The sequence below is a fragment of the Neovison vison genome, chromosome 7, assembly GCF_020171115.1.
Source record: "Neovison vison isolate M4711 chromosome 7, ASM_NN_V1, whole genome shotgun sequence".
NCBI lineage: Eukaryota > Metazoa > Chordata > Mammalia > Carnivora > Mustelidae > Neogale > Neogale vison.
Window position 1 is genome coordinate 42,962,975 of NC_058097.1, and position 21,013 is coordinate 42,983,987.

Sequence of the window (21,013 nt, forward strand, 5' to 3'; positions counted from 1 at the left end):
GGTCTTATTTCATTATCGCCCGACTACCTGAAAGTCGTCGCGCTCCGAGTGGCAACCGTCGCTCACGGTGAGGAAGCCCATTGCCCCCACAGTGCTGACGGGGCGTGTGGAGCCCGGGTCTCAAGCCTCTGTACGCGCGTTTGTGGTCGTGTCGAAGCCGAGTGCGAGTATGTGCAGTGATGTGGCCGTGACAGGTGTAGACATGCGTGTGTGTCCCTAATCGGATGCAGGACATTGTGGGTGACCAGTCGACTGTGATGTGAGGCATGTGACACTGTGGGGTTTGAGACCGACCATCATAAGTTGTTTCCTAGTGTGACAGGAGAGGCTTTTAATTCTCTGACCGGTACGAGTTTGGTTGTGTGATGACAGAGCTTCATGTCTTCAGTTCTGGGTTTAAAATCGGGACTGAGGGGTCTGTTGAAGACTTCACAGAGAGTGTGTGTATGCTTGTGAAGACTGCAATGCCTGTTTGACTAGAGTCGCGCTGCACCGAAGCATGGCCTGAGCTGCCTTGTCAGGGCACAACCACCTCCAGTGCCTAGCTTCGCGCTTAACACAGTGGGGTTATCAGTGAAGATGATGTTGCCCATCTAGGGGTCAGTTTTAGGTTCTATCCTTTCTTTCTTATGCCTGCGTTCCCTTTTTTCCTCCTGCTTTAGAGCCACGCACCCCAGCTGCAGAGAAAAGGTCACCAAAAGGGAGTCAGATATTTGACTGTATAAATGTCACATACAAGCAAAAAAGCACAAACCTGTTTTTGGAATGAATTTTAGAATTCGAAGAGTCCCTTAGGCAAAGTCCTAGGAAGACATCTGGAGAACCTAGGAGTAAGATTCCTTCCTCAAAGGATCACCCTTGGGAGTTGAGGTCAAGGTCCATGGTTTCAGAACCACATCTTCCCAAAGCTCTCTCCCCAGGAAACTTGATGTGAACTTAGAGAAAGTTTCAGCCCTGGATGTCAGTGACCCTGGCTTTTTCCTTTGATACTAAAAAGGATTAGCAGTACTCCCCATGTCCCCTTTACTTCTGTGTGTGATAGATGGCAAGAGACTGTGTGGTTTGAAGAATATCTTCCAATTACCCTAGTCTGTACTCCAAGGTCTGGTGTTTGATGATTTTTGTCCCCTTCCCCTTCAGTGCTCTTCTCTAAATGAAGAGTTCTGAATAAAAGAAAACATTGCTGGGCATATCTGAAACCAATCTCAAGGCTGGGGGTTTTGTGGCCCTTGTTCTCTTTTGTTTTTCAGAAAAGGGAATAATTGTTCTTCTCCTGAAATGGTAGGTTACTGTTAGGCAGGACCCTGTGATATACTTTGACTAACAGCACGTGGTAGAAGTGACGTTTTAAGACTTTCAAGACAAAGCCTTAGGAAGTCTTGCAGCTTTTGCTCTTTTGCTGCCCTCAGACCACTTCAAACAGAAGGTTATGACTAGCTTGATTAAAGACAAAAGATCACCTGGAGACAGAAGCCCAGGTGACATTCAGCAGCAATTGCCAGATATTTCACTGAGACCATATTAGACCATCCAGCCCCCACCAAGCCACTGGCTGCTGTCAAGATGAGTGGAATTAGTAGAACTGCTCAGCCAATCCAAGCCCAATTTGCCAACCCCAGAATAATGAGCTTAATGAATGCTTTTTGTTTTAAGCCACAAACTTTGGGGATGGTTACATAGCAACAGATAAGTGAAACAGATGTTTAACTTTTAAAAAATCTATCACTCCATATTGATAAAATTGTATTGGTCAACCTGTTTTGTAAAGTGATTTCTCTACTGGTATTGTATCTTGAAAATTTTCTATATCCTTAGTTATTCTACAGCTTTGCGTTTGTTTATCTTGGTATTATTTTACATGGATATTTTATAATTTATTTAACTACTACCTTTGCTGAGCAACTCCTTCTTACTGTCCAGCTTCCATGTCTTCACCAACTTTACATTCCCTTCCAGAACCTTAACAGGACATGGGTTCCTATCATTTCATGGGTCCATTGACTTAGGAATGGGGTATTGACTTCTGCTGAGTGGAGTATATATGACTCAATCCACTCAGAGTAATTTGTTCAAGGGTGTGATATAGGATCTATATACATTTATTTAACTAATTAACTGGTCTCCACGATTACAAAATCTCTTTTCCCCTTTCCAATTCAAAATCTGCATTCTGGATCCATCTTACTTCCTTCACTGTGATTTGTTAGGGTACTTAGCTAATTTTCTGAAGGACTGATTTAAGATTCCTGGAGGTAGAAATGGCTAACTCTGCTGTGTTTTCTAAAGTGTCATCATCCCAGTCCTTCAGATTACTTCCTCTTCTGCCTGCTCATCAAAGGAATGGTTTGAATTTCTGCAGCCACATCAGACCTAAGTCGCATTTCTTCTCCTACGTGCAGGGCTTAGTATTAATCAATTTCCAAGGCAGGTGTGATTTCCTTACTGGAGCAATGGCTGGTGGAGAGATTGGCAATTTGAGATCTGAGCTGAGGTAATTGAGAGGCAAGCAGCAAGAGGAATCCATTGTGTATTAAAATCCTAGATTTCGTATTATACCTTGGCTAACTGAATTTAAATAAAAAAGATCTTAGGTTTCAAAATTTAAGACTACCTTTAAGGTAGCAGAATTCTGAAAGGCTTCATAACTATGAAGAAAGTTCAGACCACTTAAAGCTAGAATTCATCCCACTACAGAATTCTACTCTGTGTTCCATACACATACCTCCTTCTATTATTTCTTCTGCTTTCAAAGAGGGAGAGATTAGCTCTATTATTTTTTCTGGCTGTAAAGTTAGTGCATTCTTAATTCAGAAATTTAGAAAATACAGAAAAGCTTAAAATAAAGCTCATTTAGAAAGAGCTTCTTTGAACATTTTATTCCAAGTCATTTCATCTGTTTCTCTATGAATTAACACATGGATATAGGCATATAGGATTTATTATTTTAAAAAAGAATCACACCACAATACTGTTTTGTAATCTACCTTCATCTAGCAAAATACAGTGAACAGCTTTATCATGTCATCAAATTACAAACTGTTAACAATGTTTTGCCTACATTGTCTGGATATACGATCCAGACATTTCCCTATTGAAGGATATTTAACTTCTTGCTAGCTTTTCCCCATATAGCATTTCATGGCACACTCCTTTTTGTGAACATGTGTATCTTAAAGTCTTAAACATTGTTGAGAATGAGGCTTTCAAAGTTAAAATCGACTTATATACCTTCATCAAATGCCCTGCTTAAATTTTCACCAACATACCATGAAAGGTGTCTATTCTACTAATATAGAGTATTATCAGTCCTTCAAATCTACCTTTAGTGGAAATTGTCTTTGTTTAATTACCTATGCTGAGGTTTCATTTAATGTAATAAAATCTGGGAGTCTGGGATAAAAACCAGAATTCAATGAACTGATTTTGTAGTTAGAGAAATGTGGATCAAAACATAGACCCACCATTTACTAAGCGTGTATAATATCTTTTCCTCCATTTTAAGTAAGAGTTTTGAACAAAGTAGAACACAGATCTTAAAACCACATCTTAATGATTTATTTTATAAACCTTACACTCACCATTTAATAAACTCCAACATCCCAGAAGCCTCCCTCATGACTCTTCCCAATTACCTCTAAGTTAACCATTATTTTTTTAAAAAATTTACTCATTTGACAGAGAGAGATAGATCACAAGTAGTCAGAGAGGCAGGCAGAGAGAGAGAGAAGGGGAAGAGGTTCCCCGCGGAGCAGAGAGCCCAATGCGGGGTTTGATACCAGGACCCTGAGATGACCTGAGCCAAAGACAGAGACTTAACCCACTGAGCCACCCTGGCACCCCCCCCACCTTTATTTTGGGCTCCGTCACAATAATTGAACCTTCCAGAACTACAATCATGCAATATGTACTTTTGTGTCTGGCCTCTTTCGTCCAACATTGTATCCGTAACAGCACCCATGCTGTATGCAGCAGTAGCTTGTAACTTAACATAGTATTGTATAGTATTATATTGTCTGAATGTATCATAATTTATTTATCCATTCTCTTGTTGATGGAGTATTTGAGTTTCCAGCTTTGGGATATTATGAGTAAAGTTACTAAGAACATTCTTGTGTCAGTCTTTGTCATGCATGTGAAATCAGCTGTCTGTGTTATGTACCCAAGAATAGAATTGCTAGGTTAGAAAGTAAATGTTTATATTTAACAAATACTGCAAAATAGTGTTTGAAAGTGAATGTTTCATTTTATGCTCCCGTGTGCTGTGTATGAGAATTCCAGTTGCCTTATCTGATTAGCATTATTATTGTCAGTCTTTTGAATTTTAGCCATTCTAATGGGTATGTAGTGGTACATTGATATTTAATTTGCATTCCCCTTATGACCAATGATGCTGCAAACATAAATTCCTATAGATAATGTGGATTATCCTGTGGATAATGTTATCCAAAGAGCTGGGAATGAACAAAACTGAAATAAGTGAAGTTTCACAGTAAAAGTTAGTGCATAGCTTACCATATGACCCAGCCAACTGTCATCTTGGCCATTTTCCCCAGAGAAATGAAAACATAGGTTTACACAAACACCTATATGTGAATGTTCATAGTTGATTTGTAATAACCCCAAACTGGAAATAACCCAAATGTCTTTTAACAGGTAAATGGTTAAACAAACTGGGGTTTATCTTTACCATGGAAAAACACTGGCAATAAAAAGGAACGAACCACTGAAACAATTTGGGTGATCTCAAGGGAATTATGCTAACTGAAAACCAATCTCATAAAAGTTACAATTTGTAAATTATATAAATGTTGTATAAATGAATCCATTTATATAACATTCTTAAAATGTAAAACTATAGAGATGGAGAGCAGGTTAGAGGATGCTAGGAACTGGGTGGAGAGGAGGTGGCTCTGACTATACAAGCATAGCAAAAGAGATCCTTGGGATAGAGCTGTTCTGAATCATGGTGGTAGTGGTTTTCACATGACTCTGCACAAATAAAAAAATGCATAGAACTAAATATACACATAGATACACAAATGAGTGCATGTGAAACTGGCAAAAGATACAAGTTTTGTGTACTGTTTCAACATCAATATCTTGGTCATGATATTGTATTACAATTTTACAAGAAATAACCATTGAGGGAAACCTGATGAAGGTTATGTGGGATCTCTGTATTATTTCTTACAACTGCATGTAAATCTACAGTGATATAAAAAATTAAAATATAAGCACATAGCTGGGACAGGTTTCCTGGTTTGCCATTTGGACAAAAATAGAATTATATCTTTACATTATCATACAACAAGAATAAACTCCAAATAGATTAGGAATGTAAACATAAGAAATGAAATCATATAGGTCTTAGAAGAAAGCATTGGTGAATCCCTCTTTAACCTCAATGTAAGAAAGAACTTTTTTTTTAAGATTTTATTTATTTATTTGACAGAGATCAAAAGTAGGCAGAGAGGTGGGTGGAGGGCACAGGGAAGCAGAGAGCCCACCTTGACCTATCCCAGGACCCTGGGATCATGACCTGAGCTGAAGGCAGAGGCTTTAACCCATTGAGGCACCCAGGCACCCCAAGAAAGAACTTTCCTACTGTGATTCAGAAAACGGATGCAATAAGAGAAAATATCCAAAGATCATGACTACAAAAATCAAAAGACAACTTACAAGTTGGGAAAAAATATTTGCAGGATGTATCACAAACAAAGGGCTAATATTCCTAGATTAGTTTGCTAAGGCTATCATAACAAAATACCACCAATTGGATGGTTTAAACAACAAAACTTAATTTTCTCACAGTTCTGGAAGCTGAAGTCCAAGATGAAGGTGTTGGCAAGTTTACTTTCTCCTGAGGTCTCTTCTGCTTGGGGATGATGGTGATGTATCTTTGAATATTCAGGCTAAAGAAAGCTGCTCAAACATCTTTAAGTTCTAGCTCTTCACATCATCTGGGCTTTTAACTGCAATGGCTTCCCTCTTCCTGGAGTCTGTTTACTCATTGGTTTCTCTACCATTCAGGGCTGTCTCCTTCCCTCTAATAAGGAAATCACATCTGGCTTAGAGATACAAAACTACTATATATAAGAAATGAAATGGGACTTGAGTCTGCCGAGGTGCTGCCAATCAGAGAAGAAAATAGAAGGGCCAGAGGAAGATCAAATCACCTTAGATATCAAGAAAAGGAAGCCTCAGTAAATACAAAATGCAGTTTCCAATCATACAGATGCCAAATCAGTTCTTCAAAGGCTCTCCAGAGATTCATACTGAAGGAGGATATAATGAGCAAAAATATTTTAATCCACAAAATCAGGCTCCAACATCCCATCCTTGTAGTTATATCCTTCTGAACAGGGCTCAGGGATTCACTCTTCACCTTGGAGAACTTGATGGACATCTTTGGAAGTGATAGTACTGCAAATGACAAAAACATTGCAACTCCACAAACCCTAGCCCCATATGACCCTGGAAGAATGGAGAAGGTGGGCCAGATGCAGGAACTAGGCAGGATGTAGAAGGAATTTCTCTGGTATGGTTAAGCTTTCTGAGTCCAGCAAGAATATACAAATTTAATAAATTCCAGAACTTCCTCACAATAAGGTATTAAGTGGTCACTAAAAATTAAACTGAGGAATAACCAACAAAGAGAAAAATTCAAAAATATATGACAGTGGCTTAAGCGGGTTACTATACAACATGTATAACCATTTACCAAAAGGTCATATATATCAGATGGATAGAATGTCAGACATCAGCAATAGAAAGAAAAAAATCTGAATTTATACCTCTAAAAGCTAACATTATTGGTTTCTAGTCTATGACACTGATTTTTTTGTTTAAGTATACTTCCATAAATTTAAGTTTAAGTGTACTTCCTATTTTCTTTACAGGAACCAAGAATGTCTTGATTTTAGATTGTCTTAAGAAATTTTATTAAGGGCGCCTGGGTGGCTCAGTGGGTTAATCCTCTGCCTTCGGCTCAGGTCATGATCTCAGGGTCCTGGGATCGAGCCCCACATCGGGCTCTCTGCTTGGCAGGGGACCTGCTTCCTCCTCTCTGCCTATGTCTCTGCCTATTTGTGATCTCTGTCTGTCAAATAAATAAATAAAATCTTTAAAAAAAAAGAAATTTTATTAAAAGAAAGTTCTTCAAAAATAGGCAAGAAAAGCCCTGTTGTGGGTCTTTAGGTTAGATTTATAGCTCAACATATTCTAAATATAGTTGGCTATGAATGATTTCTCTTATGTCCTTCTAATAGTTTATTTCCAAGCATACGTAGGGGTTTTCTGCCTAGAGAAGAGCTAAGAGGCTCAAATCCTGGTCTAGTTGTTTTATGTCTTTTGATGGAAGAATTTATTTCACTTCTGAAATATTACCCAAAATGCTCTGCCTGCAACTAGTGAGAGAATCACCTTGCTCCATTAGTTTCCCTTTGGATCCAGCATCAAGAGAAATAAAACTCTAGGGCATAAACTTGACTAGGGAAAGTTCACATTCCAGAGTTCCTATGAATTCACAATAATTTGGACATGCTGCTATAGTTAGAATTCTTTATTGTGAACTCCTGTGGTTTTATCATTGTACTTCTCCAGAGGTCTTTGTCATGTTCTACCTTTGACCTACTTTTATTTCCCCTGCTGGATTATGAACAACATAAAGGTAGCAATTATATCTTACTCATCTGTGCTTCATCCAAGCACATAGGCACAGCTTCTTGTATACTGTAGGCATGTCTAATGTCTTATATAGAAATCCTACATCTAGGATACTTAGGAAGAATTAAAAATAAATAAGTATTACAAGGATGTTCACTGAAGAGTTCCTGACGATGGGGGCACCTGGGTGCCTCAGTTGGTTAAATGTCCACCTTTGGCTCAGGTCATTAGCCCAGTGTCCTAGGATCAAGCCCTGAGTTGGGCTTTCTCTTCAGCGGGGAGTCTGCTTCTCTCTCTCTCTCTCTCTCTCTCCTCCCTTGCACTCCCCCCCCCCCGCATTGTGTGTGCATACTCTCTCTCTCAAATAAATAATTTTAAAAAGAATTTTTGATAATAATTAGTTAAAAAAAGTTTCAGAATAAACAATGTGTTAACGAAGATATGATAGACCACACCATAATCATCACGATATTGGCCTCAATTTGTCAAAGAGATATACTCATCAGGAATGGCTTAGTGAAATACAGCAGAAGGTTGGAAAAGAGTTGGAAAATAGTAGAATCCAGTGTTAAATAAAGATTGAGGACTCTAGAACTCAAGTTCTAGTTTCATCTCTCAGGAACTCTGTGACATTTCACAACTTATTTCAGCCCTGATGCCTCACTTGCCTAAGCAGTATACTGAGAATGGTAATACTTCCCTCACAGGGTTCTCATGAGAATTAAATTAGACAATACATGTCCTTATAATAGTGTTATCAGTCAGAGTTCTCCAGAGAAACAGAAACAACAGGATATATGTGTGTGTCTCTGTGTGTCTATGTACTGAGTTAAGAAAGAGATTTTAAGGAATTGGCTTGGCTCATGAGATTGTGGAAGCCTGTTAAGTCCAAAATCTGTAGGTCAGGTCAGCAGGTTAAATACTCAGGGAACAGTTGAGGTTTGAGTTCAAAAGCTATCTGCTGGCAGAGTTCCCTTCTGCTCTGGGAGAGGGAAGTCTTTAGTCTATCAAGGCCTTCAACTGATTGGATGAGGCCTACCCACATTCTGGAGAGTAATCTTTAATTTAAATTAAATGTTAATCTCATCTAATAAACACCTTCACAGGAACATCCAGAATGATATTTGACCAAATATTTGGGCATCGTGGCCCAGCCATATTACATAAAATTAGGCTTCATAAGTCCACCCCTTGCCAACTTGGCACCTATATGCATCTCCCTAAACGATACTTAATATCTGAAAAAAAAACAGTAACAAGGACATACTTCCACCTAACATAATACAACTATCTTGCATACAACCAAAAAATAAATGAATCCTTTCCCCAGAAGAGGGTGCAAAGTCTTGCATAGTGTTTACTTTTCTCCCTTATATCCCACAACTTAAGTATTATGATGTAAAGTTAATAATACTTATATACTATAAGGTCAGTACATCTTATATTACATGATAATGATATAAAAAAGGAATAAAGATTTATATACATACATACAAACACACAACTAAATAAACACTCATGACAATTTCTGAAACTGGTCCCATGGTTGTAGTAGGCATTTATAACTACCTTCTACCATCACCCATTCCATATTCCCTTTGCCCACAGCAAGCTCCTCAGTTGGTCATGGTTCTTTACTTGGTGGAGTGACATAAAATTCATTCTTGGGTGTGTGGCCCATGAATAATCCTGCCTTTATAGTTTGTAGTTTGCCATTCACCTTAATCATAGGGCAGGGCAATATTAAGAGAAGCCCCAAAGGATCTCCTGTACTCTAGATACACTCCTCCTTATCACCATTGTGGAGTCCAACCTCCCCTTGGTAGTTAAGATGAATCACCATAGCCAGCACCCTTAATCCCTTCATTGCCTTTTGATTCAGAGGGATGAGAAACCCAAAGTGGTTGGCTAGCAGTTAAATTTACAGTTAAATGGTATCATTGTATCTCCTGGTAGAAGCATTCCTCCCTTTGGAACTAAGACCTCTGTACAGCAGAGCACAGGTTGTGGGGAGGGGAAGCAAAAATTTTGCTGTTGGGTCACCAGGGGTAATAGTGAGTGGTGTCATTCCCATTTCTACCCCATGATTCCTGGCCTTATGAATCCTGACTATGGGAAAAACATCACCAGATACTGGATGGTGATTTCAGAGCATAAAGAGCCTTCTGTAGAACCATCCCCCAGCCCTGCAAGACACTGCCACCTAGCTGGCATTGTGACTGAGTCTTTAAAACATCATTCCATTCCGTCAAGCTAGCTTCTTCAGAAAGGTGGGGAACTTGGGAAGACTAGTGAATTCCATGAAGATGGGCCCACTGATGTACTTCAATTACTGTGATATGAGTTCCTTGATCAGAAGCAATGCTGTTTAGAATACCATGATACCACTATCATAAGGCATTCTGTAAGTCCACTGATGGTAGTTTTGACAGAAGCATTATGTACGGTATAGGCAAATCTGTATCCAGAGTGTCTGTTCTATTTAGAAAGAAAAAAATATTGCCTCTTCCATGATGGAAGCAGTCCAATGTTATCAACCTGCCACCAGAGAATGGTGCCATATCGGGGACTCAGTGTTGGTCTCTGTTGCTGGCAGATTGGGCATTCAACAGTGGCTATAAGCAGGTTAGCCTTAAGGAGTGGACACTTGTGTTCAGTGGACACTGAACCCATGGGTAATGGCCATCACTGCCACCATGGCCTTTTTGTTCAAGAACCCATTGGTGATGATAGGGTGGCTGAGGAAAGAACCAAATGGTGTCCACAGACTAGGTCATCCTGTCCACTTTATTTAAATCCTCTTCTGCTGAGCATTTAACATGGGACACAAAGAGCTTCACTTTTACCCATGCAGAGAGGTCTATACCTCTTTTCCAGACTTACTTCACATGAATTTTCCAATCGTGTTCCTTCCAAGCTCCTGACCACCCAGCCAAACCACTGGCCACAGCCTGTGAATCACACATCTGACCATTTCTTCTTCCAAGCAGGAAAACAAAACAACAAAAACCCAAGTGCACTGCTTAAAACTCTGACCAGGTGCTGTGAAGTATGTAAACCTGGCGATTCACAGACCTGTACCCCTGGGGATAAAAATATATGTTTATAAAAAATTAAAAAATTAAAAAAAAAAAACCTCTAACCAGTAGGATTACTTGTGCCTTCAGGGCATACTTGGCCCAATCATTTAAACATCCCTTCCATTTTATGAGTGCTGCTCTGCACACCCAGCTTAATAGCTGGGTCAGATTACACCCAGTTTATGATGGTAACTTGGTGGCCCATGGTTTAGTGTTTAGTCTCTAAGTCTCAGTAGCAGGCTGAAATGTGTTTCTCAAAAGGAGAGTAGTTAACTGCAGAGAATGACATGGCTTTGGTTCAAAATCCTAAGGGCCTGCACTCTGACCCATCGGTAGGATCCTGCCAAAGGCCCCAGACAACATCATTACCAGCCTCTGATATTTCAAACACCCTTGGATTTAAAAAAAAATTATTAATTTGTTTGACAGAGAGAGAGATCACAAGCAGGCAGAGAGGCAGGCAGAGAGAGGGGAGGCAGCAGGCTCCCTGCTGAGCAGAGCCCGATGCAGGGCTTGATCCCAGGACCCTGAGATCATGACCTGAGCTGAAGGCAGAGACTTAACCCACTGAGCCACCCAGGCGCCCCAACACTCTTGGATTTACTGGGCCTTATTGCCAAAGAAGCAAAGTGCTTGTCTAGCAGTCTGGACCTGTTGCAGAGTCACAGAGCCCTCTTTTGTTCTGGGTCCTACTCAAAACTAGCAGCTTTTCACATCACTTGGTAAGTGGGAAGTAACATACCCGAATGAGGAAGAGGTTGCCTCCAAAATCCAGAGGTCCACTAGGCTTTGTGCCTCTTTTTTAGTTGTAGGAGGAGCCAGATGCAACAACTTAGAAGGGATATCATGACATGCCCCACACCACTGGATCTCTAGAAGTTTCACTGAGGTAATAGAAGGCCTCTTAAGTTTTTGTTAGATTTATTTCCCAACCCTGACATCCAGATGTCTTATCAGTAAATCTATAGAGTAGTTGTCATTTCTTGCTCACAAGGTCCAATGGCATAATGTCATCAATGTAATTGACCAATATGACATCTTGTGGAAGGGAAAGAGAACTGAGATCCCTGTGAACTAAATTATTATACATGGAAACTAAATTATAGGGCCGGGGAGCTGATGTACCCCTGAGGTAGGATACTGAAATTATTTACTTGTTTTTGCCAAGTGAAAACAATTGGTTCTGGTTGTCTTTATTAACAGGGATGGAGGGGGAAAATTAACAGAGCAGTACTCACATGGCAGATACCAAGGAAATGTGTTAGCTTGTTAATTTGTTTAGGTAATGAAAACACATTTGGTAAAACAGCTGCAGCTGGAGTCACCACCAGCTTAACCCATTGTCATTCTCCAAAATTTCTCTTGTCTGCAGAGGCCTTATAGGCAAGTTGAATGGGGATATGCTGGGAATTCATCACCCCTGCATTTATATGTTCTTAGTAGTGGCACTAATCTCTGCAGTCCCTCCAGGAATGCAGTATTTCTTTTGGTCTATTATTTATTTTCAGGTAGAGGTAGTTTTGGTAGTTTCCACTTGTCCTTTCCTCACTCAGCAGCCAGAGAGACAGTGCTGAGTATGTCTGTTTCAATTATCCACTCCAGAACTGGGGGAAAACCACAGGATGGATTCAGGCAAGTGCTGGGTCTGCTGTGAGATGGACCTTAACACTGATCACAGACCTCCTTAAGCCTCTACCCTGACTGGTAGACGAGTGAGGTTTTGGGTCTCCTGGAATTAGTGTCCGCTCAAAGCCAGTGTCCACGGTTTGATTTTTTCCTTTTCCTCAAAGTATGGTCTCCCTGGTAAAAGCTGTGGGTTCCTTTAGGAAGACAGGGGGGGAAATTACCAGCATAAATTTTCAGCAATGTAGCAGGGTTTTTCATTCAAGGTGTTCTGAGTCTGTATACTGGTTCGAGTCTGAGAATTGACTGACAGTCCATGACTTTTGTTAGACAGTTAGACTTTTGTTCACGTGATTAGAACTCTTTCACTTACACAGATCAACTAAGATTTAGACTTCTCATCTATTTCACTTCCACCAAAGTGTACTAACCATACTCTCTGTAACAGATATTTAAAAAAATCTTTGTCATTTTGCATTCATTGCAATGTTATTTCATATTTTTAAAATCCACATTTTAAGTTATACTTAAATTTTTAAAAATTTCCATTGGAGGGGCACCTGGATGGCTCAGTGGGTTAAGCCTCTGCCTTCAGCTCAGGTCACGATCTCAGGGTCCTGGGATCAAGCCCCGCATCAGGCTTTCTGCTCAGCAGGGAGCCTGCTTCCCCCCCCTGCCTACTAGTGATCTCTTTATCAAATAAATAAATGAAATCTTTTAAAAAATTTCCATTGGAAACTTAATTTTTAAGTAAAACCTACGCTTCAGGAAGCTTAACTATCATCGTCTTTTTAGAGGTAAGTGAAGAGGTTGAGAGGACTCAATCTCACACTCATAATATTGCAGTCTCTCATATAGTTACTACATCCAGATCACAACCACACACATTATCTTCCATCCAGATTTTAACTTGCATAAGTTACACTCAAACACACACAAACAAATTTACCAGATCTCTCACATGATCTCCCAGTCATACTCAGTTAAAACTCACATACATCAACCTCAAAGTCACAATGTTTAATCACCTGCCCTTGCACTGTCATACAATTCATGCAGAGACTTGGGTACAGCCACAGACCACTTTCCCATACTTTGGATATCTCACTCAACACCTTGGACAATATCAAGTGCAAACCAACTCATACATGTGATCAAAAATCAGATCCAGGGGCGCCTGGGTGGCTCAGTGGGTTAAAGCCTCTGCCTTTGGCTCAGGTCATGGTCCCAGGGTCCTGGGATCGAGCCCCACGTCTGACTCTCTGTTCTGCAGGGAGCCTCTTCCTCCCCTCTCTCTCTGCCTGCCTCTCTGCCTACTTGTGACCTCTGACTGTCAAATAAATAAATAAAATCTTAAATAAAAAAACCAACCAAACAAACAAACAAACAAAAAAACAGAAACACAACCACTTGTTCTCACAGATAAATTTCTTCACATGGCACTTTGAGATAGGAGATTTGCCTCTTCTGGCAGATAATCTATATTAGTTTCTACCCTTCTCAGTTCTGGTTTCTCCTACACACTTATACCCCACAATGTTGCTTCACTCCTCTTCCACGCATACACGTAAGATTCAGGATCAGCTCCCCCGGCCCAGGGATCGGTTTCGTCCATCAGGGAGACCAGCCTCCTCCCTTCCCAAGACGGGACACTTACCACAGCCAACCGCTCCTGCTAGTCATAGGTAGACCCAACGCCCACAGAACGTTACAAACTCACTGCCCGCATACTCGCGCCACCCACAAGCATGCGTAATCAATCACAGGTTTCAAATGCCCCTCGCGCCTAAGCCACGTTCTAATACATCACTTCACAATCACTGCGCGCGGTCCCATACGGGTATACATCCCGACCACTATTTCAAACGGTCTCAAAAACGTTTCACAAACTAATTTCATCACTCAGGACACAGTCGGTGTAACACACACATCCTCTCCCTGCCTATCAAATTCGTCCTTGGCCACTCGCATCTTCAGACTCAGAAAACACAGTCCACATTGCCACCTTACAGACGAAGGCCGGATCCCTCCGCATCGGATAACAATTCTCAAACTACAGCACGTGCGCGTCCACCTTGAGGGGGTAGGGACAGCTACGGTGCCAGGCTTGAAATCCGCCCTCAGAGAAATCCGAGGTCCCCAAATCAGACCCAAATTTCGGGTGTGAGTCTTGGAAGGGGAGAGGTTGTAGAGTCACTCCAGGCTTGGAGTGAAACTGCGCAGGTGCATCCCGAAATGCAGCGGAGGATTTACCTCTTTCAGCTCACGGGTGCTTTCCTTTTGGACTACGTTTCCCAGAGGACACAGCGGTTCAAAGCTAGTTCCGGTAGAAACGTTGGCAGAGTGGTCGGCTGCTGAGGCTGGTGAGAGCTTTTTACCCAACCAACAGAGCGTGCAAGACTAGGCGTGCGGTCTCCCGTGGAATTCGAATCAGAATTTGGACCAGAGCCCTTCCTGAGGATGCTGAAGGTAAGGACTCCTGGAGCTCCAGGCCTTGGCAAGAGGAGTGTCTGGAGTGTTAGGCCTCTGAAGTGCGGGAGCTGCTCTAGGGAGGGTAAATTGGGTGGTTGTAAGCTCGTGAAGGGAATTTTGTCTCCGGGCTAATGATTTTGTCTCCGGACGAAGTGTATTTGGCGGTTAGTCTTGAGAGCGACTGGATTCGGGAGCGTGCTTTTGTGACAGTGTACTTGTCTGCGTGACCATTTTGTGAATGGAGTTTGTATGTGATTGTGACCATGATTGCGGGTGGCTATTTCTGTAAGCCTCAGATACTTGAGTAAATGAAAAAAAGCACACTTACACAAAGCGTTACTCCCAGGTTCACATAATCAGGCAGTTAGGGAGACATTCCAGTATCCAACTGTAGATTCATACAACACAAAGCCCAAAGACGTAATCCAACCCACGTTTATCATAATCGCACAGCCTAAGACCCAGACGCCTATATAGTAATACAAAACGACCACTCCCCATTCACAACTCCCCTTATGCCCACTTAACCCTCATCCCCAACAGTTATCTGTAGAGCTCAAACACATCACCAAGTATCATAGAATCACAGTTACTACCATGGTCACAGACAATGTCTACTCCACATCACACACAAGGTCACACAAAGTTTGAGCTTTAAGAAGGGCCTGGTTGGGGGCAGCTGACTGGCTCAGTCAGTACAGCATGGGATTCTTGATCTTGGGATTGTGAGTTCAGCTCCACATTGATTTTACAGATTACTTCGGAAAGGCCTGGTGTCTCATAGTTCTTCTGTACCTCACTAATTCTGCCATTCACCTTAGAAACACCTAGAGTAGGAGGAAAGAATAGCACTGTTGCACATCCGGAATCAGTGTCTAAGAAGTCTGTGGGGACTGAACAGAGTAGACATGAAGAGGGGAGAAAAATGTCATTCTATATTAGCACTTTGGGAGCTCTTAAGAAGCAGGATCATCTCATGTCTTTTTTTTTTTAAATCCCTCTCATCCAGCAATATTTTTCTTTGCGCTGAGAGTTTCTTCTAAAGTGGAACTAAGAAGAGGACTAATACATTGAATTCTTAAAAACATGGCCCATGTAAGTTGATTTTTTTTGTTCCTAATTGACGCCTTTTTTTTCCTATAATCATATGAATATTTGCATTCTTAATACTGATATTGTTGCCTGACTATTGTACAGACTTATTAGTAAGTGGTGGTTTCAAAATTTTAAAGTCTTCCCTTTTTGCTCCTCTCCTTTCTAACCCAGTGTTCCTGTAAGCAGTCAACGAAATACATACAGAACTGTAAGATATTAAATTTGTTGTTTTAAGCTACTGTATTTGTTACAGCATCAGTAGAAAGTGAACACACCATTTGAATTTGAAGTTTTCTTCATGGGGAGACTGGTTGCTTAAATTGATACAGGGCTTTTGGGAGTTTTCTTTCTTTCTTTCTTTTTTTTTTTTTTGAAGATTTTATTTATTTATTCAAGAGGGAGGGAGAGAGAGAGAGCAAGTGCACAAGGGGCGGGGAGAGGCAGAGGGGGAAGCAGTCTCCCCACCTAGCCCAGATCCTGAGCCCAACAGGGAGACTGATGCATGGTTCACTCCAAGGACCCCAGGACCATGACCTGAGCCAAAGGCAGAGGCTCAAACGACTGTGCTACCCAGGCACCCCAGTCTTATTTCTTCTTGAATCAGTTTAGTAATTTGTGTCTCTCAAGAAATTCATTTATTTCTATTTAGTTGCCAGATTTGTTAGTATAAAGTTGTTTATGATATTTCCTTATTATCCTTTTAATGCCTGTCAGGTCTATAGTAATACTCCCCTCTTAATTCCTGATCTTAATAATTTATGTTTTTTTTCTTAATCAGTATACTAGCAATTTATCAATTTTATTGATCTTTTCAAAGACTAGCTTTTAGTTTTATTGATTTTTCTCTCCAGTTTGCCCTTACCTTGATTGCTATTTCATTGATTACTGATCTTGTTCTTTCCTTTTTTTCTGTGTACTTTGGGTTTAGTTTTCTTTTCTTTTCTTTTTCTTTCTTTTTTTTTTTGAGCTCAAGATTCCCTTTTTTCTTTTACCCATGGGCTACTTAGAAGAGCATTCTTTAACTTACAGATTTTGAGGAACTTTTTCATATCTTTTTGAGAATTCGTTTTTAATTTATTCAATTCTTTTGTGGTCAGAGAACATACTTTGTAATATCAATCCTTCTAAATTTATTGAGACTTATTTTTGGCCCAAAATGTGGACTATCTTGGCGAATGCTCAATGTGCATTTGGGAAAAAAAAAAAAAAGCTGTGTTATACTACTGACGGATAGTGTTTATCAGTTAGGTCAAGTGTTTTGTAGTAGTACTCAACTCTTCTCTATCTTTTCTGATCATTTGGTCTATCAATTACTGAGAGAGGACTGTTGAAACTTACAAATACAGCTGTTGATTTGTCTGTTACAATTCTGTCCGTTTTGCTTTATGTTTAGAAATTCTGTTAGTAGGTGGATGCATACTTAGGATTGCTATGTCCTTATTTTAAAAGTTTACTTATTTTTAAGTGATCTCTGTACCCAAAGTGGGGCTCAAGCTCACAACCCTGAGATCAAGAGTTGCATGTCCTTCCGACTGAGCCAGCCAGGTACCCCCAAATTCCTATATCCTCTTGATGAATTGACACCTTTATTATGAAATGGTCCTAGTGGTAATATTCTTTTTCTTGCATTATGTTTATTAATATAACTGCTTCAGCTTTCTTTTATTGTTATTTCATGGCATATCTTTTTTTTTAAGATTTTTAAAAATTTATGAAGGCAGACGCTTAACGGAGCCACCCAGGTGGCTATCTTTTTTTTACAGATTTTATTTATTTATTTGACAGACAGAGATCACAAGTAGGCAGGGAGGCAGGCAGAGAGAGAGAGGAGGAAGCAAGCTCCCCGCCAAGCAGAGAGCCCGATGTGGGGCTCAATCCCAGGACCCTGAGATCCTGGCCTGAGCCGAAGGCAGAGACCTTAACCCACTGAGCCACCCAGGTACCCCTCTTTTTCCATCCTTTTAACTTTCTTTAGCCTTTTTTTTTTTTTTTAAAGGTTTTATTTATTTATTTATTTATCTACTTCTTTTGAGATTTTATTTGTCAGAGTGAGAGAGAGCACAAACAGAGGGAGCAGCAGGCAAAGGGATAAGCAGGCTCCGCAATGAGCAAGGAGCCCAATGAGGGACTTGATCCCAGGATCCTGGGATCATGACCTGAGCCAAAGGCAGATGCTTAACCGACTGAACCACTCAAGTGTCCCTATTTTAACTTTCTTTAGGTGTATCTCATATAACAGCATAAAGTTTGGTCTTGCTTTTTTTTTTTTTTAAATTTTATTTATTTATTTGACAGACCGAGGTCCCATAGTAGGCAGAGAAGCAGGCAGAGAGAGAGAGAGAGAGACGGGAAGCAGGCTCCCCGCTGAGCAGAGAGCCTGATGCGGGGCTTGATCTCAGGACCCTGAGATCATGCCCTGAGCTGAAGGTAGAGGCTTAACCCATTGAGCCACCCAGATGTCCCTGGTCTTGCTTTTTTATCCAGTCTTTTGATCTCTGCCTTCGAGAATCTAGAGCAGAGGTTAGCAATCTGTGGCATGCTGACCATCCAGCCCACAGCTGTGTATGGTAATTTAATATTGATAAAAGTGATATCTCAAAACTGCAGGCTAAAGATAGACTTTTTTATTGAGATATAATTGGCATGTAACATTATATTAATTTTGGATGCACAACATAGTGGTTTAGTATATGAATATGTTACAAAATGATCACCGCAGTATAGGTAATATCCATTACCACACATAGTTAGTTTTCTTTCTTGTGATGAATACTTTTCAGATCTAGTCTTTTAGCAACTTTCAAATATACAGTACAGTATTAATATCTGTAGTCACCATGTTGTACATAATATCCCTAGGGATTATTAATTTTATAACTGGAAGTTTATATCTTTTGACCAGCTTCGTCCATTTCACCACCCTCCCCCACCATCTGACAACCACCAGTCTGTTCTTTGTATCTATGAGTTTGATTTTGTTTTCTGTTTTTAAATTTCACAAATAAGTCTTTTTCTGTCTGACTTATTTCACCTATTGAAATGCCATCGGGGTCCATCCAGGTTGTTGGAAATGTAAGATTTCCCTTTTTTTTTCCTTCAAGATTTTATTTTATTTTTTAATTTATTTGAGAGAGAGCATGAACAAGAGGAGGAGCAGAGGGAGAGGGATAGGGACAAGCAGACTCCCCTGTGAGGAGCCCAACGTAGGGCTTGATCCCAGGATCCTGAGATAATGACCTGAGCTGGGATCAAGAATCAGACACTTGGGGCTCCTGGGTGGCTCAGTAGTTAAGCATCTGCCTTTGGCTCAGGTCATGATCCCAGAGTCCTGGGATCAAGCGCCCCATCATGCTCCCTGCTCAGTGGGGAGCCTGCTTCTCCCTCTCCCTCTGCCTGTTGCTCCCTCTACTTGTGCTCACTCTGTGTCTGTCAAATAAATAAATAAAATCTTTTAAAAATTAAAAAAAGAACAGTTGGACATTTAACTGACTGAGCCACCCAAATGCCCCTCCTTTTTTTCTTAATGGTTGAATAATATTCTTGTGTACGTGTATCATATTTTCTGTATCCATTCATCCACTGGAAGACACTTAGATTGTTTCTAGTACCTGTGGGCCATTTTTATGTCTTCTTTGAAGGAAGGTCTACTCAGGTCCTCTGCCCATTTATAATTCAGGGTTTTTTGTTTAGGGTTTTATGCTGTTGAGTTGTATGAGTTCTTTATATTTTGGTTACTAAACCCTTATCAGATACATCATTTACAAAAATTTTCTCCATGTAAGTTGTCTTTTCATTTTGTTGATGGTTTCACAGAATATTTTTGGTTTGATGTAGTCCCATTTGTTTATTTTTGCTTCTGTTGCCTTTGCTTTTTTGGTATCATATCCAAAAAGTCATTGCCAAGTACCTTTACTGCCTATGATTTCCTCGAGAGGTTTTATAATTTCAGGTTTTACATTCAAGTGTTTAATCCATTTTGAGTTGATTTTTATGTATGGTATAAGATAGTGGTACAGTTTAATTCTTTGTCGTGTGGCTGTCCAGTTTTCCCAGCATCATTTATTGAAGAGACTGTCCTTTCCCCATTGTATATTCTTGGCTCCTTTGTCATAAATTAATTAGCATTATGTATGGGCTCCCTATTCTGTTTCACTGATCTATGTGTCTGTTTTATGCCAATACCATAATGTTTCAATTATATAGCTTTGTAATGTGGTTTGAAATGAAGATATGTGATGTCTCAGCTTTGTTCCTTTTTCTCAAGAGTGCTTTGGCTACTTGAGGTCTTTGATGGTTTCATACAAATTTTAGTGTTATTTGTTGTATTTCTGTAAAAAAATTCCATTGGGATTTGAAGGATTATATTGACTGTAGATTGCTTTGAGTTATATGGATGTTTTACCACTGATAATTCTTCCATTCCTTAAGCATGGAAAATCTTTTCATTTATTTGTGTCTTTTTCAGTTTTTTCCATCAGTATCTTACAGTTCTCTGTATAACAATTATTTTGTCTCCCTGGTTAAAGATAGGCTACTGACAAATAGTATTGGGTAACTAGAGCCATTTTCAAAAAACAAAGCCCATTCTTTACTCATCTACTATATAAAATAAACTCTAGTTAAACTGAGTGATTTAACTTTTTTAAAAGATTTTATTTATTTATTTGACAGAGAGAGATCACAAGTAGGCATAGAGGCAGATAGAGAGAGAGAGGAGGAAGCAGGCTCCCTGCCGAGCAGAGAGCCCGATGCGGGACTCGATCCCAGGACCCTGAGATCATGACCTGAGCCGAAGACAGCGGCTTAACCCACTGAGCCACCCAGGTGCCCGGAATGATTTAATTTTTAAAAATGTGATCATATATGAGGAAGTGTTGATGCAACATGGGGGCTTAAGTGGGTAGGAGAAGAATAAATGAAACAAGATGGGATTGGGAGGGAGACAAACCATAAGTGACTCTTATTCTCACAAAACTGAGGGTTGCTGGGGGGAGGGGAGTTGGGAGAAGGGGGGTGGGGTTATGGACATTGGGGAGGGTATGTACTTTGGTGAGTGCTGTGAAGTGTGTAAACCTGGC

At 40.3% G+C, this 21,013-nt stretch overlaps 1 protein-coding gene across 2 annotated transcripts in view; it reads left to right on the forward strand.

The window, feature by feature from the left end:
• Window positions 1-20: 20 nt before the first annotated feature.
• The window catches only part of ZNF461 (zinc finger protein 461), a 41,032-nt gene continuing 20,039 nt past the window's right edge, over window positions 21-21,013 (forward strand). The window contains exons 1-3 of one of the 2 annotated variants that reach the window (XM_044256507.1): window positions 21-67; window positions 14,667-14,837; window positions 15,850-15,935. In XM_044256507.1, coding sequence (XP_044112442.1) covers window positions 15,927-15,935 — 9 coding nt within the window. In that variant the 5' untranslated portion in view covers window positions 21-67; window positions 14,667-14,837; window positions 15,850-15,926. Of the gene's footprint in view, window positions 68-14,630; window positions 14,838-15,849; window positions 15,936-21,013 lie in introns of both variants that reach the window. The other variant, XM_044256506.1, reaches the window with a different exon arrangement.